At 44.7% G+C, this 22,098-nt stretch overlaps 1 protein-coding gene across 1 annotated transcript in view; it reads left to right on the top strand.

Moving 5' to 3' along the window:
* The first annotated feature begins 7,331 nt into the window (after window positions 1-7,331).
* LOC106489351 (urea transporter 2-like) overlaps window positions 7,332-22,098 on the top strand; it is a 38,725-nt gene continuing 23,958 nt past the window's right edge. The window contains exons 1-8 of the mRNA XM_013948534.2: window positions 7,332-7,371; window positions 9,695-9,884; window positions 11,316-11,444; window positions 13,249-13,441; window positions 14,940-15,087; window positions 16,455-16,589; window positions 17,600-17,649; window positions 19,200-19,438. Of these exons, the coding sequence (XP_013803988.2) occupies window positions 7,344-7,371; window positions 9,695-9,884; window positions 11,316-11,444; window positions 13,249-13,441; window positions 14,940-15,087; window positions 16,455-16,589; window positions 17,600-17,649; window positions 19,200-19,438 (1,112 nt within the window). The 5' untranslated portion in view covers window positions 7,332-7,343. The remainder of the gene's footprint in view (window positions 7,372-9,694; window positions 9,885-11,315; window positions 11,445-13,248; window positions 13,442-14,939; window positions 15,088-16,454; window positions 16,590-17,599; window positions 17,650-19,199; window positions 19,439-22,098) is intronic.

The raw sequence follows: 22,098 nt of genomic DNA on the forward strand, positions 1-22,098 counted from the left end.
AGATGTGGTGCTAAAGGAGAAGTGATATGATGAGAGCCTAAGTGAGAGCTTTAGCTGTTTGGTTCAATAGAAAATATTTTCTTTAGAAAGACATCACACACAGAACCTGCAAGATTTAGACACAGCCTGGATGTGAGGCTCTAGACTGAGCTGAAAGAAAAGCAAGAGCTACATGTGGGGCAGACAGGATGGGGATGGTGACAGATGGGAAAGGAAAAACATACTGAGCCCAAGAGCACTCACTCTGGAGACTAGCGGCAGGGCTTTTCTTTGGCATGTCCATGGACACATCCCTACTCCCGAACAGACAAGGTGGCCTTCTGAAAATCTCTCTTACCTCTCCTGCCAGTTCTCCAGCTAAAGTGCAAAGTGCCTGTCTCTTCTTTTGTAAGAAAAGGCTAGTCCTGCTTATAGTCATGTCTCTGAGGCCATAATCCTTTAAAGGAAGGCTGATTACAGGGAAATTGAACTCTCTTTGAAGGCATGGCACAGGTCCCACTCCCCTTCTCAGCCCCTAGGTTATTTTGCTGGCTCCTCTGAACACCCAGCTTCTAGGGCATCTTAACAGAGCTGGGGCACTACTCCAGCTAGAGGTTAGACATCATGCAGCTTCCCACTGTGGATTTAGCCTTAGCTTTTAATCAGTTTCATCAAAATGTAAAATAATGGAATAAAAGTCTCATTTGAGTCAGCTGGACCAAAAGGTTGATCTGTTTTCTTTTTCCTCTCCTCAATTTTATTTTTACTGGTCTATTTCTTAAATTCATTCCTAAAACAAGCAGACCTTTTTTGTTTCCATTTGCAAAGGATGAAAAAAAAAAAAAAAAAAGAGAGAGACACACACAAAGCCAAAAAGAAACAGAGAATCCAAGTGGAGAGGTATGTGTTATTGGACAAGTGTTTAATTTATGGAACTTGGCCCGCAGAACAAGAGTTTGAATTGTACTTCAATAAGTGAAGCTCTTAGAATAAATGTGGCTTGTAAAGTTGTTTTACAGTCTGCTTTGCAGAGCAGCCAACACCTCATGGAAACCTTTGAAAAACATTCTGTTTAGAAGCGATGGTGTTTATATTTCATATTTTCTCTATTTGTTTTCCCCTCTGGTTTTATAAGTGAAACCATATGCAGAAAAACAGGATTTTTGAGTCTTAAAATATCTACCTGGGCTGACTACTTTTATTATTAAAAAAACAGTTCACATTTTGAAAATTCTTTATATATTAGGCACTTGGTTCAAACACTAACTTGCCCTTGTTTGATTCCCCAGCCACCTACAGATATCCTGAATGATCTTTGGATAGTCACTTAGCTGGGATTCATCTCCCCTCTCCCTAGGTATATGCAGTGCAGCTGTCTACATCTAAGCTAGCTGATTATTTTTCCCACACTATAGACAACAAATGCAACAGAGTTTAGGACATGATTCCTCTGCGCAGGATGAGATGGGATGAATCATGCTCTAGACCTGTCTATTGACCAGCTCTCCATTGACTATGGTGGGAGTCTGGATAAGTTGCTCAGATACAGACACCCAGACTGGAGATACCCTTGTTGTGTCAGATAGATCCCATCCGAGTCTCTCTGCGTAGCCAAAGGAACGGGACAGACACTTCTGGAAGGAAATTTATCCCACCTTGAGAACGACGACGGACATACCTGGGTGAACTGCCCCAGAGACAATACCCATCTCTCTACGCTGACCGTAGAGAGAGCCAAAACTGTAAGCCTTTAGATGGCTAATGAGAATTGAGAGGAAGCCCGCTCTACCAAGATCATTTAGGAGACCTGCGGTAAAGCAGGAAGTCAAACCCTCCTTCTCCACGGTCACACACACATATACATTTACGTACAATCCATACATAAACTCACCATCTCACCAAGAGGCTAGGACAATCCAGCCAATAGACTTTGTGCCTCCCTTTGTCAGACTGGGAGATACTGCTGCAACGGAGGGGACAGAAGAAGCAGTACAGAAAAGTATCTCCTTGGAGCTAAGCACAGTATTGCATTACATAGAATACAGATTGAAAAGGAAGATACGGAAAGGCTCCAAGACCACATCATAAAAGCCAAGTATCTAAATTAGGATGTAAGAGTCATATTTAGCCACGTAAGTTAAATTGCCCCGATTGCTAACTCTGTTGTGTGGTAGTTGTGTTTATACAGATATGACAGAACTGCCTTGGAACGTGGGTTCATTTAATGCCTGTGATAGGAAATAAGTTTATTTGGGTATTTTGTTTCTTTTGGGTGGATTTGGTTTTTTTTTTTAAAGTCTGTGGCTAAGCATTTATTTATTTTTTTTACCTGCTTTCTGCAACTGTATTACATTCAGCTTCGGTGACTATTTCGAAATGCCCTACTTCGTTCATTTATTTTCAGTGTCACGGGCTGATCCCTGGTAGAACCTTGCTCAGTAAAATCATTACGACTCAGCCAAGCATTCTATCACCATCCCAAAGTTTTGCCCTCTAGCTGTACACTATATTTCTTTACAGATTTCTTTTCTATTTCTTTATGGTCTGCTCTGAGAGCAACGTGCTTTTACAAAATGTTTCTTTTCAAGTCCCTATGAGGCCACATCCCTTGAAGTCAAAACTTTTTCTGATCACCTCTATGCTTTCAGCCTTCCCAGCTCCCCTGCTGATTTCTTTTAATCTCCATGTCCTGGAGTCAGGTGATACCATGGGACTCACATTAAAAAATAAGAACTGAAGTTTCTAGCCTGGGTGATTGCATGGGAAAGCTACCAAACACGACGACAAAAGACTCATATCCTGAAAATGAACATAGAAACCCAGGACTTGTTTAAATATCTTGTAATTTTAAAGCCAGGATTTTCACTCTGAGGAGGGAGGTTAATGCACAGGCTTGCAATACTGGGAAAGGAGTAAAGAACGATTGCCCAGGCTTGGCTTCAGATACCTTAGTTTAAGGCTAAGCTGCCTATACAAACAGTAGAGAGAGTATGAGTTTAGAGCCATAGCTCCAGGCACATTTTCTCTGGTGGAAAAGCTGGTTTAAGTTTCACACATCACCCACCTCCCTGGTCACACATCATCCCGCTGTCCATGGCCCACTCAGCTGTATTGTTATTTTTTGTGGGGCCGTACAATAAGCCAGATCGCTGCAGGAAGACAGGTGAAAGCTGTCCTCCAGCCTCCCTCCACAAAATTTAAAATAGAGTCATGGCCCAGCACTGCATTGGTCAACTGATGGAGGGTACAAACTGCAGGTCAGGGGAAGTGGGAACTGCAGAGTTTTCTACCATACAACGTTAACACAAGAGCTCCTCGGTCTCCCTAGGCTTCAAGCACTTCTTTAGGGTGTGTTACAAGGTTACCCAATGAACATTTTCTCTAGGAACACAAGCCAGAGTTAAGACCTCTAGGAGGCCTAAATTCAAATCTCTGTGCTATCATTATCCCGCATACTAGAGTGCTATACCAGTAGTCTATTTGGAAATGCATGGGCACAGGTGGGTCTACAGACGGGCCCAAACCACCAGGTATTACACTGCAGCCTGAGAAATGTTCATACGAAGCAGGATAGCTCATTACCACACTCATGAATCAGTGTTTGCTGACAAAACACCCTTTTCTCAAGAAATTCCCCATCAGTCCTAGGTGTGCCATAAGTGATTCAGGCTCTCATTAGCCCTAATTAGCTAATTGTTCCAATGATTTCTCTATTATTCGCAGCATATGAAGTCTGCGCCACAGAGCACAAGCCTATCAACTGGCAGGTGCTCACTGCAAAGAAACAGTGTCTTTCCAGGGTGACGTTCCTGCAGAGATCACTGTGCCCCTCAGAGCCCTGCTCCTCTGGCTGTTTGACCCCTTGAGCCTCTCTGCTGCAGGGCCCTATGATTCACCACCATGGTAGCACTGAGCATTTCAGCATCCCCATATCTCTTTTGCACGTTTTCTCTCTGTAAAAAGTTGGCAATTCTTCAGCCATCTCCTCTAGTTCCACCCCAGGTTGCTTTCCTGTCTGGGGTGGGTTAGCTTGCTCTCTTCTACACAGAGATTTTGTTCCCTTCTCATCTGTAGGGAGATAGCAAACAGGAATCATAGGAGAAGAGTATATTTTTTCTTAGCCCTAGAGCTTTGGTGCCCTTCTTGATGCAGATTACAGGCCTGTTACAGATGGCTCAATGATTTAAAGCACTAGCCTGGGACTCCAGATCCCTCTTCCATAAACTTCAAGGTTGACCTTGGCAAAATCTTTTAGGCTGGACTGTCTCTCACCTAAAAATAGCTATCTAAAAGCTCAGCAACCAGGCTCCCTCTATAGGCAGTGGAAAGAGAGAGGCACCCCCTCATTCATACCCAAGATAGGTGTATAAGAAAAAAAGAAAAAAAAAAAAAAAAAAAGACATGACTCACTCTCCAGAGGCGCTAACCTTTCTCTATACTGACTGTGAAGGGCTCTCATGCGACTACTTTGCACTGCACACCTAAAAGTTAAATTATGTGAGAAAGGGCCAGAATTTTAAAATTATATAGGTCCCACATCTCAGTTTCAGTGGGAATTAGGCAGTCTTGTAAATCTGGGCTTTAGAAGCTTTGCAGTGATGTTTCTGCTTTGACAGAACAGTAATTTTTCCTAGTGAGGATTAGAAGGACTGCAAGATGTTCAGATGCTATGAAGACACAGACACAACCATTCAGTATTTATTCTCCCTGTTGATTACAGCTGCACTGTGCTGCTGGTGGTGAATATTGTTCACAACAAAGGGGCCACTACCTTTCGTTGTGAATGTGTCCCCATGACTGGCAATCCCATGAGATGTCCCAGCCTCCTTTGTGTGGATCCCACAGCAGCTGTCCAAGCCCACCCTGCGTTATACCCTTAAACTCTTTGGAGAAGTGTCCTGGAAGAAGCATAAGCAAACAAACAAAACAGGCAATACTGAAGAAATATCTCTGATAACAGCAACATCAGTGAAACGTTACGTAGAGTAAGGGTTTTGGAGAGGAAACGACCCCTGTGACACCCTCTCCATGTGCTTGCCTGAGCCTTACTCTGGAGTCTCTTCCCTGCTCGTGCTGCTGACCTCCCATGCCTGTGTCCCTCCCAACAAACATGAGGTGTTTGCCTGATGCACCCAGGTTGAGTTTTTGCCCATTTTCCTCTACAGTCATCGGAAAGGATGGGAACTTCCAGAAGCAATTTGGGGCTGAGGTCGGTTGAATACCACCTGAAGGTGCCTAAATTCACACTGACTACCAGGAAGCCCAGGGCAATGGCACATCTTACACAGCCAAGTGTTTACAAGATGAATCCAGGCACAAATGCTCGATTCCCCAGTGGGACCTGGTCTCTTCCTATCTCACAGGGATGTAGACTCAGAATATTTGACCATGAGCAAATTCCCTCAGCCTAAAAGAGGCAGAGGAGGAGAAAGGAGACTCCTGCTCAGTATTCCCTACACTGATATCCTCCTGGCTGCAAAAGCAGCCTTTCAGAGCCACAAGCAGCTAGCCAGAAATGACAGTCACCAAGGCTGCTCTAAACTGACCAGTGATTTGACTCAGCCGCTGGCCAGAACCAGATTACAGATAGCAAAAAGAAGAAAAAGCCACCACCTTCCTCTTTTGCTCTTCTCTTGCTCCTGCACTAAGTGCAGCTGGGCAGAACCTGGGAACCTGCCTTGCTCAGGACCACACAAGACATCAGTAGCAGAAGAGGAGCTAAGTTTGGTGGTGTCTACTCCTTGTCTAACCACATTCATTATTTATTACAAATACAGAAGACTCATTGCCTTCTATAATCTGCCACCCCCTTAGGATCAAGTGAACTGAGCACAGGTTTGGTTGACTTTTTACAGGTACACCTAATTCCCTTGCTTGCCAGTACATCCAGCCCAAGGCTGATGCTTGTGCACAAGGTCATTACAAAGACTCTTGCTGCGGTAGGGACAAGCTGCCGGCAGAGAGAGCCAAAGCACTAGAGAACAAGAGCTGCGCGATGCATTTCCAGGGCTGCACTGAACACTGTGCTTCCAGCAGTGAACGGAAAACCTCTGGTGATGTTCAAGAGCCCTCTTATTTGGGCATCCAGAACCACAGATATTTTTACTACCTGTCTGCCAGTGTTCCTCCTCACAAAATATCCTTCCCTCCCGCCAGGCATCCCTCCTCACACTGCCCACCTGCTGCTACAGGCTTTACACTGACAGCCAGCCTGTCCGAGCTACCAGAAACCAGGCTCCCACCAGAAGGTGGTGCCCATATTACACGAAACACAGAGCAAGCTCTCTGCAACACAGTCCACTTTTGTTCAACACCTGGAAAGGGAGCCACACAGCTCTAAAACAATCAAAGTAAAACCACAAAGCAGCTGATGCCAGACTCCCCTGGCAAGTGCAATAGCCTTTTTGCAAAAAATAACCTGCAGCGTAGCTCATCGGGGTGCAGCGCAGTGTATTTCATCTTAAGGGTTTATGCCTTAATGAGCTTTTTAGTGAATAGAGCTCTGCAATTGCAATTAGGAATTTAATAATCCTGTGATGCTGCCTGGACATTCACCTGCTAATTAAAGAGCATACAGCCATGAATCCATTTGGATCATCTTTGTCCAGAGCCACATTTGGATGTGGATTTCAGCATAATACTTTGCTGCTACCACAGTTTGCTCTTGATGGTCAAAAGCAGATGCGAAACACGGAGCCAGGGGAGGCCATAGATTTGCTGTGATACACAAGAGCACTGACTCAGAATTAAGAGGAATGCAGGCTCTGGCCTCTCCTCTGGTATTTTCTCATCTCCTGCTGTCCGCTGCTGTACTGGCAACTTGTGTCATATCCCTCAGGCTCTCTCCTAGCTGAATCGCAGCAAGCCCCCTCCTCAGCATCGGCGATAGCAGCCGTACCTGGCCAAGCAGCACTGGTCAGCATGCAGGTACCAGTCAGCTGTGTGGCAGATATACATCTGGGTCATGTCCAGACCCTAATCTCCAAAAGCAGACACAATAGAAGCAGGCACACTGCTGCCATGGGCCGTAGCACACACGGCTCCTGGCAGTGGTTCAGGCAGGGTCATGGCCATGTGCACATCCCTTCTCTAGTGAATCGTCCCTTCCTTGACTAAGGACATCATCATGGGGCTCTAAACTACAGCAGAAACTAGTCAGGCATAACCAAAAAGGTTTTCTAATGCACAGGCTTCATGATTTACAGTTCCTGCTTCAGCCTGAAGAGATGGAGCTTGGAGAAATTGTTGTTGCTGAATGTCCTAGTGAGAGAAAGCTGTATGCGGAGAAGAAGCCAAGAGCCCAGGACCTGCTGCAGAGAAGTGGAAAGCAAATCCATCAACTTTTTGGATATCTCACAGGAGAAATGAAAGAGTGTGGAGACTGGATGAAAGGTAAGCACAGGGCTTGTGTTTGGGGCTCTCCAGGTAGGAACAGCCAGCAGGGATCATCTGTCAGCACTTTCTAACACAGCGAGCGGTACAGTCAGAGCTCACTGGGAACTTCTGCCTTCTCAGCCCAAATCATTTTATTCTCAGAAAGGGAATCCTACTGCATCCTCTTGCCCTTACCATGACCGCTCACATAGTTCAGCGGAGAGAAAAGAAATTTTTTACACTTAATCAATCATGTGTCATTAGCATCATGTTTCTTATAGCCGTGTCCTGCATTACACACCAGGGCTGGGGAATTGGTTTCATTTGTAAATGCTTTGGATCAATGAGTGTCCTCTCATCCATGTGTGGGCTGACAGCGGGGACTTGACTCCCGATTGTGCAGGGAAATGCTCTTGTATTACCAGCCTTGGGGGAACAATAAGCACTGTGGGTGTTATGTAGCTAAAAAATTCAAAGCAAGTACTGATCTCCAAGCTTTACTGTCCAGACAGGAACAATACATGACCAGATGGCCTGTGTTACCCAGCATTATTAGGGATATGGAGCTTTGAGAGGCTGTTTAAGACTGTGGGTCCTCTATCAAGACTGGGTGCATTAACAGTACAACTCCAACAACAGAAGAGAAATAAGAGACGGTTGCATACCACCTGCCTACGCAGTGGCTATCCCTGGCGAGGAGGCAGCCAAGATGTCCCCAGACAGGGAGCTTGGCCAGCCCGCAATGCAATCCCCAGCCACTGGAGGATTTCTCCTCCTGCTTTCTCTTTACTCCAGGTGTCCACAGTTGGTAGACAGCTTTTGCTACTCAATGTTCTGAGAAGTCTCCTGCCCCCCCCTACTAGTTATATTTGAATACTTATAGTTAATACTTGTGTCTGAAACCAATAGCGCTGCTGATACATTTCATAGCTCAACACCATACATCAGTAAAAATTACTTCAAATGAGCCCAGTCCTTTTTCCCCTTCTGAGGAACACATTCCTCCCTCATTGTACCCGTCCAGTTCCCCAACAACGCAGCACCTGGGGGAAGCTTGCTAAGCAGTCCCTTAGCTAGCACCCAGCCCTGGGTGATGCTGAGGAGGCCAGCTACCAGAATGGCACCCACCTCTTCAAACCTCCTCTATCCAGGCTAATTGTCCTCAGAAAACAAGACTGGAGACTCCAGTGCAAATACAACATAGAAAGGAAGTGGAAGAGAAGGGAGGGTTGTTATTAGAAATAAGAGGTTGCACAGATTAAGAAGTAGTCTGACACTTTGTGCCATGCCCAATTAATAATTTAGTCAACAATACATTATTAATGTAGCTGAGTAATTCAATTAATTTTAATATTTAAGAACATGAATGAAAGATGCACATATTGCATGAACAGGTGCTATATTACGTGCAAACAGAGCTTCTTTCTCATTCAAATATTCTTAGTGTGCATAATAACACACAGCGATACAAAAATGGTTACACGCTTCCCAGAAGCGTGGTGCTAAGAGACCTCAAGTCAATTTGCAATAGAAGAAACAGCAGTAAGGAGTTATTGCAGTGCTGCTGAGACCCTTCTCTGCACACTGAAATCATGAGGAACACCACAGCTAGATAACGTCCAACAGGCAGCCCCCAGCCCTGCATACTTCCCACCGCCCTTATGCACTCACCCGAGTACTCGAGTTCAGCACCCATTTGCCTCTGCTCTGTCCGGATTCAATGGTCTTCTCTGGAGAGCAATTCCCATCTCGTATAGGCCAAGCTGCCTCTTTCCATTGAGTACAGTCAGAACTGTAACTATTCTCTTAATTTAGGTTCTTCAGTTCCTGAAGTCCGTTTTTAGGGAAGGAAACACCTTTACCAGTCTGACCCCATCTCCTATACATGATGTGCCTCAATGTTCTGAGTCTCTAGCTTTCTCCCTAACAGTAGAAGTGTCTTCTTTTCATATTTCCCTATACATACACAAACTAGTTTCAGTCTTTGCCTAAGTCCCTCTCTGCAGCTGAATTATACACAGAAGTGGGTCTGCTTCCTCATTAAATTTATAGCAGAATCTTATGCAATCTACCAAGCAAGAAAGACTATTTTTGACCACCATAAATAAACCAATTTTTTTAATCCCTCCACAAACTTCAGAGCGGTGCCCCATCCATCCCTGTTAGCCTTTCAAGTGCCAGATGCAAAATATGTTCAGACAGTAATAAATCAGAGACCGGTTTTACAGTCCTGTTGATACACTGCCTCTATTCTGCAGCCAGCAAGTGACTGTAAAGCCGAGTGTGCTTTGAGTGCTGCAACGATGTCTTATCTCTAGGCTTTTTATTTGATCTCCTTCAGACAAACCCCTAATGGTTCAGCTCGTGGACTGGATCTTGCGAGGGACCTCTCAAGTGATGTTTGTTAACAACCCTCTCAGTGGGATCATCATTTTAGTGGGGCTTTTCATCCAGAATCCCTGGTGGACGATCACAGGCTGTACTGGGACGGCCGTTTCGACATTAACAGCCCTGACCCTCAGTCAGGACAGGTAGGTGGTACTTGGAACAGGGTGCTTAATAAAAATTGGTCATTACATTATCACAGACATATCAATGGGTTGCAGCCCCGTGTTTGTGTAGCTTTGCTCTCCAGGGGTCGGTGGGCAGATAGGCCAGGGTGGCTTGGCTGTGCACACAACAGCACCATGCAGCTCCCTTCCCGCCCCGCGGGTCTCTGACACGCGCAGGTCAGCTCTGTTTCTGAGTCCTTCCACAGCTGCACCTGGGGCATCCTCATCCAAGAGGAGACCTCACACAGGTTTGGGCAAACCCCCAAGTTAGCTGTGTTCCCACCCATCATGTCCACCCACTCACATGGTGAGTTAGGTAGGAGACTCCGCTTTGGGGGAAATGGTGGCGGTTTTAGTCATGAGCTAGGCACCCAGTGACCAAACACTGTCAGGGCCTAGGCTAGGGAACAGCCAGCTCAGATAAACAGGGGAAGCACTGAACTCAACACGTCTCCAGCACTGGGTCACACATCTCGCTCTGCCTCAACATGTCCTCTACTACCCCACTGCAGTACCTCAGGCCCCCACAGCATCCCTACTGCCCACCACACAATGCTTTCAGCACCCTACAATGTCCCTTACAGACTTCTAAATGTCCCCACATGCCCCACAGCATCTCCCCTATCCTTCACAACACCTCCAGCTCCTCAGATGTCCCCCACAACCCCATGCACATACAGGCACACACTCTGCTCCATGTTGCTCCAGCGAAGCCAACTGTGACTTCTTGGTTCCTCTTCTCTCTCAGTCATTGACTCTTGAAAGAGTTTTTGTTCCTAAAGAAGGGAGATTTGCAGGTGCAGACTTGAGAGGTTTTTTTTGATTTCTCTTTTCCTGCTTGTCTCCTGTTTTAAGACTCCATGGGTTATTCCAACTAATCCAAGCTAAGGAGGTCTTGCAATCCCCTCTGTTTAGTGTCCCTTCCCTTGGGCTGGAAGAGGCAGACAGTGGCACCTTCACAGTGTCAGGCACAGAAGTCCCCAAGTGCCATGTTCACAGCTAAAAGCCATCAGACCAGCTTATGGATGGCACGGAGGTAGTTAGGTGAGGACAGCACTGTGATTCCAGTCCTAGGGTCCCTGAGGAACTGGCATGTCACGATAGCTGACTGTAGCTGTGAGAGTAGACCGTTATACCTCTCTGGTTACCATTAGGATATGTTATCATTTCAATCCCACAGGTTCTCCGGGTCACTCCAGATACCCCATCACCATTCAACAGGCTCCAAATTATGCCTTTCACTCCCCAGTGTGGGTTGAGCATACAGCAGCTACCTCGCTGCTTTTCCACCCTTTCCCTATGGTCCCTTTACCAGGAGCAGGGCACTTGGAAATTGCATTTCAGCAAGTCCCTGGGACAGGTCACCTTCAGCAAAGCTTACTTCCTTGCACATATTCCTTTCAATCGCAGGTCAGCCATTGCAGCAGGGCTGTACGGCTATAACGGGCTCTTGGTGGGACTGCTCATGGCCGTCTACTCTGACAAAGGGAATTACTACTGGTGGCTTCTACCTCCTGTGGGGGTTATATCCATGGCCTGGTAAGTGTCACTTCTCTTTGCCCTGAGCACCAGTCACTGCTCCTCTAGTGACAATTTCTCAGAGAATGAGGAATCCCAATATACTCAGCTTACACATATTGCAGGTCCTCTCTGCCCAGTCCCCTACAACAGCACCACTGAAATGATCCCCTTCTGTGGGCTGCGGCACAGCTTCTGCTGCTCCACTGTGGAGCTGGAAAGAGCATTGGTCAATGCACAGAGCTTGAAGGGCTTCAGCACGAGGCTGAGCGAACACACAACACCGATTACAGCACATGGACAAAGCTGCCCTACTTCACTCTGCAGATGCCCCTCGTCAGTAGGCCATGTTCAGGGTGGCTGAAATTGTGCCCAACACAAATGGTTCTTACATATCCAGGTGCTGAACTGACCTGGTGCTTTCCCTCCAGCTGAACTGTATCTTCCCCATCTTAGATACGCAACTAGTCATGAGCCGAATGAATTCCTCCAACTAACCGAGTGCCAGACAAGGTCCTTTTAAGATCAAGTTGACCATTTACAAATACAGACCTTAACAGCACTGCAGAATCCACCTAACAGCCTTAATTGAAATTAATTCAAGGTTTACATTTTAACCATTGTTAGTGATAAGAAAAATCATTATTGCATTTCACCACTTCTAAAATAAGATTTCTTCGTATTTTATTTCTTCAGTCACTCTGAATGAAGGTCATTTTGCAACAGCCTCTCAAAACCCAGAACATGTTGCAAGAATGTTTAGTCTGTCTTGTCTGCCAAAATTCCTTGAGGCTTTTTTATTCAGACTTTTTTTTTAAGTTCGTAAAACTCAGGGGGAGAGCTGAAAGATTTTAAAATTAGACATTTCAGTGATTTTTTTTTCCAAATGATACTTTGAATTTCAAGTTTAAAAGCCAGCATTTTTGAAATTTTTTCTTTTTTTTTTTTCTCCTGACAAGATGTATAGCTGGCAGAAATTATGTATTTCAACAGAGAAAATAGGACACCACTTTCACAGAAGTGTTGACTTTTTTCTACAGCTAAAAGCAAGGAAATCTGTAAACTGATCTGGAAACTGAACTTGTCATAAAAGAATAGGCTTCATCTGAGATTATACAGGGAGAACAAAGCATTTTCTCACTGATAGTATCAACACAACAGGACACAAGATGTTGCTTTTGAAATGCCAAATAGTTTGTTTTTTTAATCAGAAACAGCTTACGACCTTCTAGGACTCAAACTCAGCTTCTTGAAAAATGTATTCAAGTCTAATTTTAAGTGTGCAATGTCCACTCCTACTTGGAGGTTGACCGTAAGAGCTGCACATCAGGGAAGCTCAGCTGAAATCAACAGAACATGGTCCACTTCCATCAAGGACAGGACCTGGCTTTTCATCCCGTCCCACATGCTTTCTGAGCCCCACAAGAACCAGATAATACCTTGTCAATATGCTCCCAGAAAGGCCATTCATGCAGGACACCCACTTCAACCAGAAACAGGGCAGTCTGGAAGTCTCCTGAGGAAAGCAGATCTTGTGAAATGTATATCCCAGTTTCTACAGCCGGGACCTTTGGGCAAAGCCATATACAGCATTTCAAATGCTTCTGAGCATTTCTTTGATCTCTAAATCATTTGAGGGTCACCCCAAGTACTTTACATACTAAATAGACTCGGTCATGTTTCTTAAGAAGGAAGCTCAGTTTACAGAAAATTCCATATTAATTTAGAAGTACTGTGCAGTGTACAGTAACATCATGAGCTTATGACCAATATCGTAGGATGCTTTGCCCCTGTAACCACTACAAACAACTCTTTTTCTTTTCAGTCCAGTCCTGTCCAGTGCTTTGGCATCAGTCTTCAGTAAATGGGACCTTCCTGTTTTCACTCTGCCTTTCAATATTGCAGTAACTTTGTATTTGGCAGCCACAGGACACTACAACCCCTTCTTTCCTACAACCCTCATCCAGCCTGTAACATCAGCACCCAACATCACCTGGTCTGCAATCAACGTGCCCCTGGTAAGCTTCCCTGCAACACCAAATTTACCTTATTTCATTAAAAAGGTGAGCGTGAAGGCATTCAGCTCTGGATATCAACTTTGCATGGGTCAGAGTGAGCATACGATATGCACAACCAGTAACAACTCACAGAAACAAACCAGGTCAGTCCTTAACAAATAACACTGCTGTAACAGACCCAGTGGCAGCCTTGGCCGATGCCCCAGAAAGGCTGATAGAGCCTGGCAGAGCAGAGATCTTGGACCTCTCACTCTACCTAGAGTTGGACTGTCCCAAAATAAGTCTCAAGTGATGTTGATACAGAAACACAGTACAAAAGCACATCTGGATACACGCTCCAGCTGTCCAGATGTGGTTAAAGGGACATCAGCAATACAGTCAGTGACAAAAAGAGGAAAGAAACACCATGGTCCCAGAGGGACTCATTTACACCCAGTCGCCTCAGTCCAGCTCTGGCACTGGAAGGGGCCTTGTTACAGAAGTAAAATACACACTCCCAAAGTAAATTCACACTCCCAAAGCAGCCTCAGGGGAACTTTAGTGAAGAAGAAAAACTATAACTTTTCTAGGCAGGAATTCTATGGTGGGGCTGGCTGATTTGAGTTAATTCGTACCACCATGACCTCCTTATGCTCTAGCCTTTAGCCAAAAGGGTTTGCAGCACCTCCTGTTTACATACTTCCTATATAGTAGTTTTTTCTTCCTATCCTTTATTTCTTGGCTGAACACACACTAGAATCACAAGCAAGGCTGCTCTCCAGCTTCATATTCAAAAGAACCATCTGTTAGCCCAGAAGTTATTCAGGTATGTTAGGAGCTATACTGGGGTTACCCACTTATCTCCTATGTCATTGTTAGATGATCACATACTTCACGTACTCAGCTGCACCTCCTCTCTGATAAAGCCATCTTGTTCAATAGCAACACAATAAAGCTTTTTTTTTTTTCCCCCTCCTGAGTCTTTTCAAGTCAGCCTGATCAGCTGCATTTATTTGAAACTTTGAGGAATCACTGTAATATATGCCAAATTCTAGGAGTATTGGACTAAAGTCCCTTCTAGAGCAAAACTATTCAGTCCCAGAAAGAGCTGAGACTGGAAAAATAGCGTACCACAATTCTGGTATCTTCTTCATACCATAACACACTCAGGACCAAGAGCCAGGAGAGACCATTAGAATCCCTAAGACGGACTTAATGAATAGTTTTTGCAGGCCTTCATTTTTACAGAGATATTTTCCTGAGCTGATCCCTTTCCTGCTTTCACTTTCTCAAAAAAAAACCATATTACCACATTCCAGAAGAAAGGTCAGTCTGTCTTGGACTGATGAAGTTCAGACCAAACAGTGCACTAACTCCGCTTTGAAGAACATGTGTGCCCACATTCACCTGACAGTCCCAGGTTTACTTCCTTCCTAACCGATAGCTTTGACAAAATAACGGCTGCGTCCTCTTGAGTACAGTGATACCCTAACGTGCCCTTTTCCACTGGATGCTGCAGCTCTTGCAATCCATTCCGGTCGGTGTTGGTCAAGTATACGGTTGTGAAAACCCTTGGACTGGAGGCATCTTCCTCGTTGCTTTACTTATCTCCTCTCCACTGATTTGCTTACATGCTGCAATTGGATCAACAGTAGGGATGCTGGCAGGTAAGAAAGAGTATTTACTAAAGGCATTTTTGTATCTAGAATATCTTCAGTCAAGTCATTATATAACTCTGTCCAGACTTCACACTTCCATAGCTTTCATACTTGGGTCTCCACTCCATCTTTGAAACTGCCTGTAAATTGGAAGCCTTAGTGAAGGTTACCCAACATGGTGAAGGCAAGAATCAAAGAAGTTTTTTTTTTTTAAGTTCCGAATTTGTTACTAGGCTTTGCAACTCATGCAGGTGGTTTCTTCCACCCTGCTTACTCCTACTATTAGGGGTGATGAATCCCACAGAGATAAAGAAACCTAGAAAAATAACTCCACTGATCTCTTGCCACCACAAGCATGCAGATGTCTGCCTCAGAGCTGATCAGTCAGATCAGCTTCTTCCAGGATGCATTTTGTCCTCTCCTGCTGTAGACATTAAAAAAAAAAAAAGTTAAATGAATACTATCCAAAAAGGTCTGTCTCTCCACTAATCAGAGAAACAACCTTAAGTTGAGAGAATCTGACCCTTGAAGTTAGGCAAGATTACTGCTATCTATTTGATCAATTATAATAAAAAATGTGATTGAATAAGCGTGGTCTTAGAACTTACTTAAAAAAAAAAAAAAAAAAGCACAGCCATCCACTAATAAGTTCTGATCTGGGTTCTGAAATGCTTTGTACAAGATGTGAGCTGCCTCGTGTCTGGGTTTTAAAACAAAACTATACACATTTTGTATGGCTAAGAGCATTTGGCAGGTTTTGCACAGGTCTGACATTTAATCTTGAAAAGAAAGATCAAAAGAAAGTATTTGGGGACAGGCATGGTGATGAGGAACAGAAAAGAAATGAGAACATCACAGTGGGAAATATATTAATCTTAAAGGTGACATGAACAGCTACACCCAGTTGAGAAAAGCTGGGAACACCTTACAGTGGCCTGTTCACTGTGTATTGTGCTATCATTTTTACCAGCGCTCATGAAGCCTGTGAGAAATCCTGTAGAAGCACTTATGAGGTCAGGTTTGGAGCAGACCCTCAGCTCCTATCCCACTGGAGAACTTCCACAGCAGTGATGGAGTGACCACATCCGAACATCTGGGGGACTAACTACAAAACACTTAAGGCATAGCCAGAAAGTCTTGCCTGAAAGAGTCCTTGAGACTGGGCCAAACTCCAGCTCCAGGGACACCATCACAGCTCCAAAATAACAAGCCCCATCTGACTTCATCCTTCCCCTGCATGTGGCAGTTACGCGAGTGTGAGCACAGTTAAATTTGCACAGGTGTCACAGGGAAGACACAACAGACTCCCAGCAAACGACAACTCCTGCAGATACATTTCGTACCTAACCTCACAGCCCTGTTTTTTTGTCTTGCAGCGCTGACCATTGCAACACCATTTGGCAGCATCTACCTCGGCTTACACAATTATAACTGTGCACTTGCTTGCATCGCGATTGGAGGCATGTTCTATGCCCTGACCTGGCAGGCTCATCTGCTGGCCCTTGCCTGTGGTACGTGTCTTATATGAAAAGGGATGCCAAAAAGATCTATGTAGCCAGGCAGTCTATGAACTGTGTAGGCTCAGAGCGAGGGCGACAGCTCTGCTGCAAAGCTAGGTACTACACAGGAGTTATTTCTGCGACGGCATTGGAGTTGAGCTTTGGACATCCAAGCAGCAAATGCAAGAAGAGAGGCTTTTAGGCACTCTTAACATAGAAATATCTAGAAAGGGCAGAAATGCAGTTTCTGTGAGAAGGCAGCTATGCCACAAGCAGGCCTTCAACAGATTAGCAACCCAGATTCACAGAAGCAGCCATTTCGTAACTATATATATCCTTAGAGGAAGCGTGTCAGAAGAACATCAGAGCTGTTGCACGTGGTCAGTTTAAGATCCATCTAGCCAAATACCTCGTGAGCAGCCAAAGACGGACACTATGGGAAGAGTTTAAGAACAGTGTAAGCATACATAATATCCCCATGAGGAGTCACCGAGCCTCCAATCATTTGCAATTTAGTAGCTTTCCTGAACCGAGTGTAGTTCCTGTGTACTCAGTATCACTCAGTAGCTTTCTCTTCCATGACTCTGTCCTTGGGTCCCCGACCTCAGCTCCTGCTTTTCCATCTATGAAATCCTGTGACTAGGAGTCCTACAACTAACTACTTGTGGTCTGAAGCCACAGGACAGACTGGTGGAGAGTGACCGTGATCCCCCACCGCACACAAGTCAAGTTGTGTCAATGGATAAAAGATATACCACTGTCATCTATTCTTGATGAAACAGAGTGCTTTGCATTCACCACCCATCTAAACAAAGCAAATTTGGGCCAAATTTAGTTCAGACAGGCAGATGTAGCACTTTAAAATTCAACAATTAGTGAAAATGCCAATGTTAATCTCACGACAGGCAGCTGGGAAGATACTTTACAGGGCATTTGGAAAGAATTACTATTTCTAGTAATTTCTTTGGAGGGATGAGCAAGATCTTCTCCATCTTGAGCTGTCTTTTGTCTTCTTTTCTCAGCATTATTTTGTGCCTACTCTGGAGCAGCTCTTACTAATATGCTATCTGTGGTAAGTTTGTTTTTTTTGGGAGGTTTTTATAACAACAAAAAAAAAGTATTCTGGCTTTGTTATGATATCAGGACATGGAGAATTTTGTGGCATTTCCTTGACAGTTTTGACAGTACTGAAGTGCGAATTCTGCAGCCAGTGGCAGGTTTTGTACAGAGTCTGTGTCAGTTGAATTGTGCACTTACAGACTCTGCAACCGATAATAAGATTTCAAAGACCTTCAAAGCGTCTTATCCACAGTAGGAGTATGCACGTACAGGTGAATTCCAGCAACAACTCAGTTTGAGATATAATATTCAGTTGCATGCAATGTTTTTGAGCAAATTCCAGTGGTATAAAGTTTTCCTTGTTTCTTCTGAGGTCTTTTTCTCCCCCACTCCCATTATTATTCAAGTTTGGTCTGAATATGAGAACCAGTTTAATGAGGAGGAAAATCATTTTTTCTGTCTTTTGAGCTGTCCAAGTGCACTGGTCTCAGAGAAAGCTGAAGCTAGTACTGTCAAGCTTTGTTTCTCTTTAAGGTCTCTGAGAGACCAAAGCAAAACCATATTTTAAGGAAATTGATTTGGCAACTTAAAAGAAAAAAAAAACATATTTAAAACAAGCAGCTTCACACATTAAATGCATTCACCTGGCATCCTCTCAATACAGTGTAGGTCCATGCAAAGGGTGGCTTTGTTAAGCACACCTGCTTTTAGGATGCCTTTGGGGGTTTTGTTTTGTGTTTTTTTTCCTAAAGATGAACGACCTGGAAAAAATCAGAGACCCAAAAGTTAAATTTTTGTAATCAACTTAATTTGCCCAACTGAACCTAACTAAACCTGCTGCTTTTTCCCACACACACCCCCCCTTAGGATCTTGGTTTTGGTAGATCCCTAGTCAACCCTAGAGGTGGGGTCACAGAGCAAGAGAGAGGGTTGGACTCAACACCAGTAATGCGTGGGTGTTGAGGACAGCGAGACAGTGAATCTGCGTGAATGGTACCTGCAGTACAGGGTATTTTGCAGGGCTGTGCAAGTGGGATTTGGTTTGTGGATCAGAGCACTTAAATGTCTGCCTGTGAGCTGGGTGTCTTGGCTGTCAGCAGAGCCAGCAGAGCTCTGGAGCTTGGTTCAATTGCTTGAATATTGGTGTCAAGTGCCATCCTGACCTACACTTGGACCCAGGTCTCCAATGTAGGATGCCTTACATTGCCCAACACATTTCGGATATCACTGGATACCGATGCTTGAGAAGCTGAATCAACATTTGGTCAGCAGAGTAACTTCCCAGACTGCATTGACTAGCTCTCCTCTGACTGTAGCAGGACCTTAGCCCACAGGTAGCCACCTCCACGTAGCTACCTGCTTCTGGGTATCCTCCTCTGGATCTGAACAGGGATCTGGTATGGGGGATTTGAGGAAGGCATGTCCTGTGTCAGAACTGTCCTCGGGGAAGCACAGACTCTCCCAGCTCCTCAGCTGCAAGAATTTAGGAACAGGCAGAAGTGAGCAAAGGGAACATGCAAAGAGAGATGCCAAAATGCACCTGTCTGTCCTTTCCTCTCCCAGCTGGGATTACCACTCTGCACCTGGCCTTTTTGCTTCTCCGCACTTCTCTTTTTGCTGCTCACTTCAGAGAACCCAGCCATCTACAAACTCCCGCTCTGCAAAGTCACCTACCCAGAGGCCAACCGGATCTATTACCTGAGGATGACGAGAAGAGCATCGGAGAGCAGAAGAGAGGAGCAGAAAGGAAAGCAGCCAAAACCCTCCGGCGATTCAAAAGCCCAAACTGGAGGCACCCCACTGTGCAGTCCCAAAACCAGCCATGCTTACTGATTTCCAGTGCCCACGAGTCAGCAGTTTCAGCAGTTTTTCAGATACTAGCAGAGCAGCAATACTTTGCAGTTACAAATACCACCTTCAGCAGCGTTCTGCAGGCTGGGGAACCTGCATAGCGCGCTTTAGAAGAAACACGATTTGCCCTTGAGCTAAGCTTTCTAAAAAGCACTCAGGTAACACAGTAATAGCTGTCTTATCAATCCACATGCTGTTAGCTTGAAAGCCAACTCTTATCAACAATAATTATAAGAATGGGCAGAAGAACATAAACGCTGACAAGAGGCTGTATTTAATTTTAGATGGGTAATTTAACAAAATAAATACTCTGGGGGGACTTTGTATGTAATAATAATAAATAAGAACTGCATCAAATGCTGCACTTTGAATTAAGAGCATGTACATCTGAAAGTGGAATAAACACACTGATCTCTTCCTTTCTTGTTTCCCATCGATGTCTAACCCTCTTTATCCCACTTCAACAGCTATAGTAAACACAGGTAATGGTTTTTCAGAGTTTATACTATTTTTAGTGTTGCCTCTTGACTCATCATTAAGCTCCAAGACAATGAACATATGAATATATGTGCTTTAATCAGACTGGAAAAGTGACTAGGTAGTAACAATTGCAAACATTTTTTTCCTTGCATCGTTTTCCCTGTCTTGCAAATAGAAGATCTGTCTCCTGCTGAATGCACAGGAGCAAGTCTGAATCCCTGCACACATCCAGTGGGAAACAGGGAGACTTCACATGAAGACTGAGACAAATGTTTGCAGATGGTAGCAATTACTGCAGTTCTTTCTCTCCCCTTCCTGCAAGAGGATTTCCTTTACATTACGTGATAAGTAATGAACTAGCAAAAAGCTCTTCTTGATGTTTGAGCGTTGGATTGGGATCCTCTCACCTGTCCTCGGTGTCTGGCCCGGCCCACCATATGCTCCCCAAGGCACCATCAGAGATGGTCATGGGAAACCATGTGGACCTTCTTACTGCTCTGCTCCCCATGAGTAGCTGTTTGTAACAGGCCCAAGGTGGGAGGAGAACGCTGCTGCTTTATGCTCCCTCCAAATCCTTACAACAGGGAAGGGCCAATTGCCCTAACAGGGACTTTTCTTAGGGACCTTTTCTAAAACCACCACAAAACAAGCCTAATAGAAAGGCTTCCTTGTTCTGAAGTCACTTAATTAGCGAGTAAACTCCTGGTTTCCTTCAACAGCAAAGATCCAAATCTATGCTGGCCTTCAACAGGCCCTTTTGCCAAAGGTGACTGATGGAAAAGGGCTTTCCCGCCCAAGAAAACATGGAACCAAAGGACTTGAAGGTTTAAAGTAAAAATTCAGAGAGACTACACAGCCACGCAATGCTCAGATTAGATGTTGTCCTTCCCTCCTCTTGATGTGGTTAAGAACAACCACGTGAGGAAGCTTGTTCCCCTTGGGCAGCTCAGTCCCACCCCTCCAGGTTCCTCACCTGGACCACACAGCAAATCCAGTGTTTGTGCGGCCCTATCTGAACTGAAGCAGCAGAAATCCGGAGAGAGGGCTCACAGGAGCACCTTGCCCAGGCATCAGTGCTGCACCCCACAGCAAGAATTGCCTGCAAAGACTCCCGTGCAAATCCCAGCAACCTCCTGGAGATGCCGAGCTCTGACGAGCAGCAGGAGGCTGAAGGCAGAGGCGTATTTCTTTAAAACAGGAGCAAGAGAGAGGAACGACTAATTTAGGCAAAACAGATTGTTTGCACAAGCAATTTATTATCAAGGCATTGGACAAAAGCAATTAAGCCTTTAAGCTATCACAGAGGGCAGCTGGAAATGGAGCAAGAACCTTGCCCAGTGTTAAAGAGCATTTGTAGGCTGCACATGCAGCTGCCTGTTTCTGCATGGTGACTCCAGAAAAAGCAACAGAGGTCAAAGACATCATCAGAAAAGATGTTAGCAGGCAGGGAAGAAAGCACAGGGCCATAGGAAAACAGTGAGGAAGCCCAAGCTGCCCTTTGAGCCATGATGCAAGCAAATCAACACTGGTAAAAAGCAGTCTCCTACGGTCACTGCAGACTGCAAGAGCAGGGATAAAGACACCCCAGTGTGACTTTTACTGCAGAAAAACAAAGAAAGGTGGAATAATACATGAAGTGATACACAGCTGTCTGAACACCTTCCCTTTATAACTGCCAATGAAATATTGGGCCCACCCAAAACAGCCAGACTTGTTCATCTGCCCTACACAATTTAGTTTAGCTCCTACATGCATCCAGCGTCAGAGAAACATTTGATTAGTAACAATGTTAAAAAAAAAAAACACTCTAATGAAGTCAGCTAGAATATTAGAATGAATACTACTGAAGAAAAACTCAACTGGGATTAATTACAGCATGCATATTATTTAGCTTTAAAAAAAGTCCAAGCACAATATGGATATTGGAATTTATGTCATGTAAAAGACACTACAAAAGCAATTCCTCAGTCACAAACAAATCCTGAAGTCAATTAGCAAAGCAATTGCTAGAGTTAAAGCCATCCATAAACAGCAGGGCACAAACAGAGCTGTTAAGTCTCCAGCTAATCAAAAGATTTGAATAACTACAGTCAGTACCTCTAATTCTTGAAAACAGAGCAAATATGAGGCA

This window comes from Apteryx mantelli, chromosome Z (assembly GCF_036417845.1).
Source record: "Apteryx mantelli isolate bAptMan1 chromosome Z, bAptMan1.hap1, whole genome shotgun sequence".
Lineage (NCBI taxonomy): Eukaryota > Metazoa > Chordata > Aves > Apterygiformes > Apterygidae > Apteryx > Apteryx mantelli.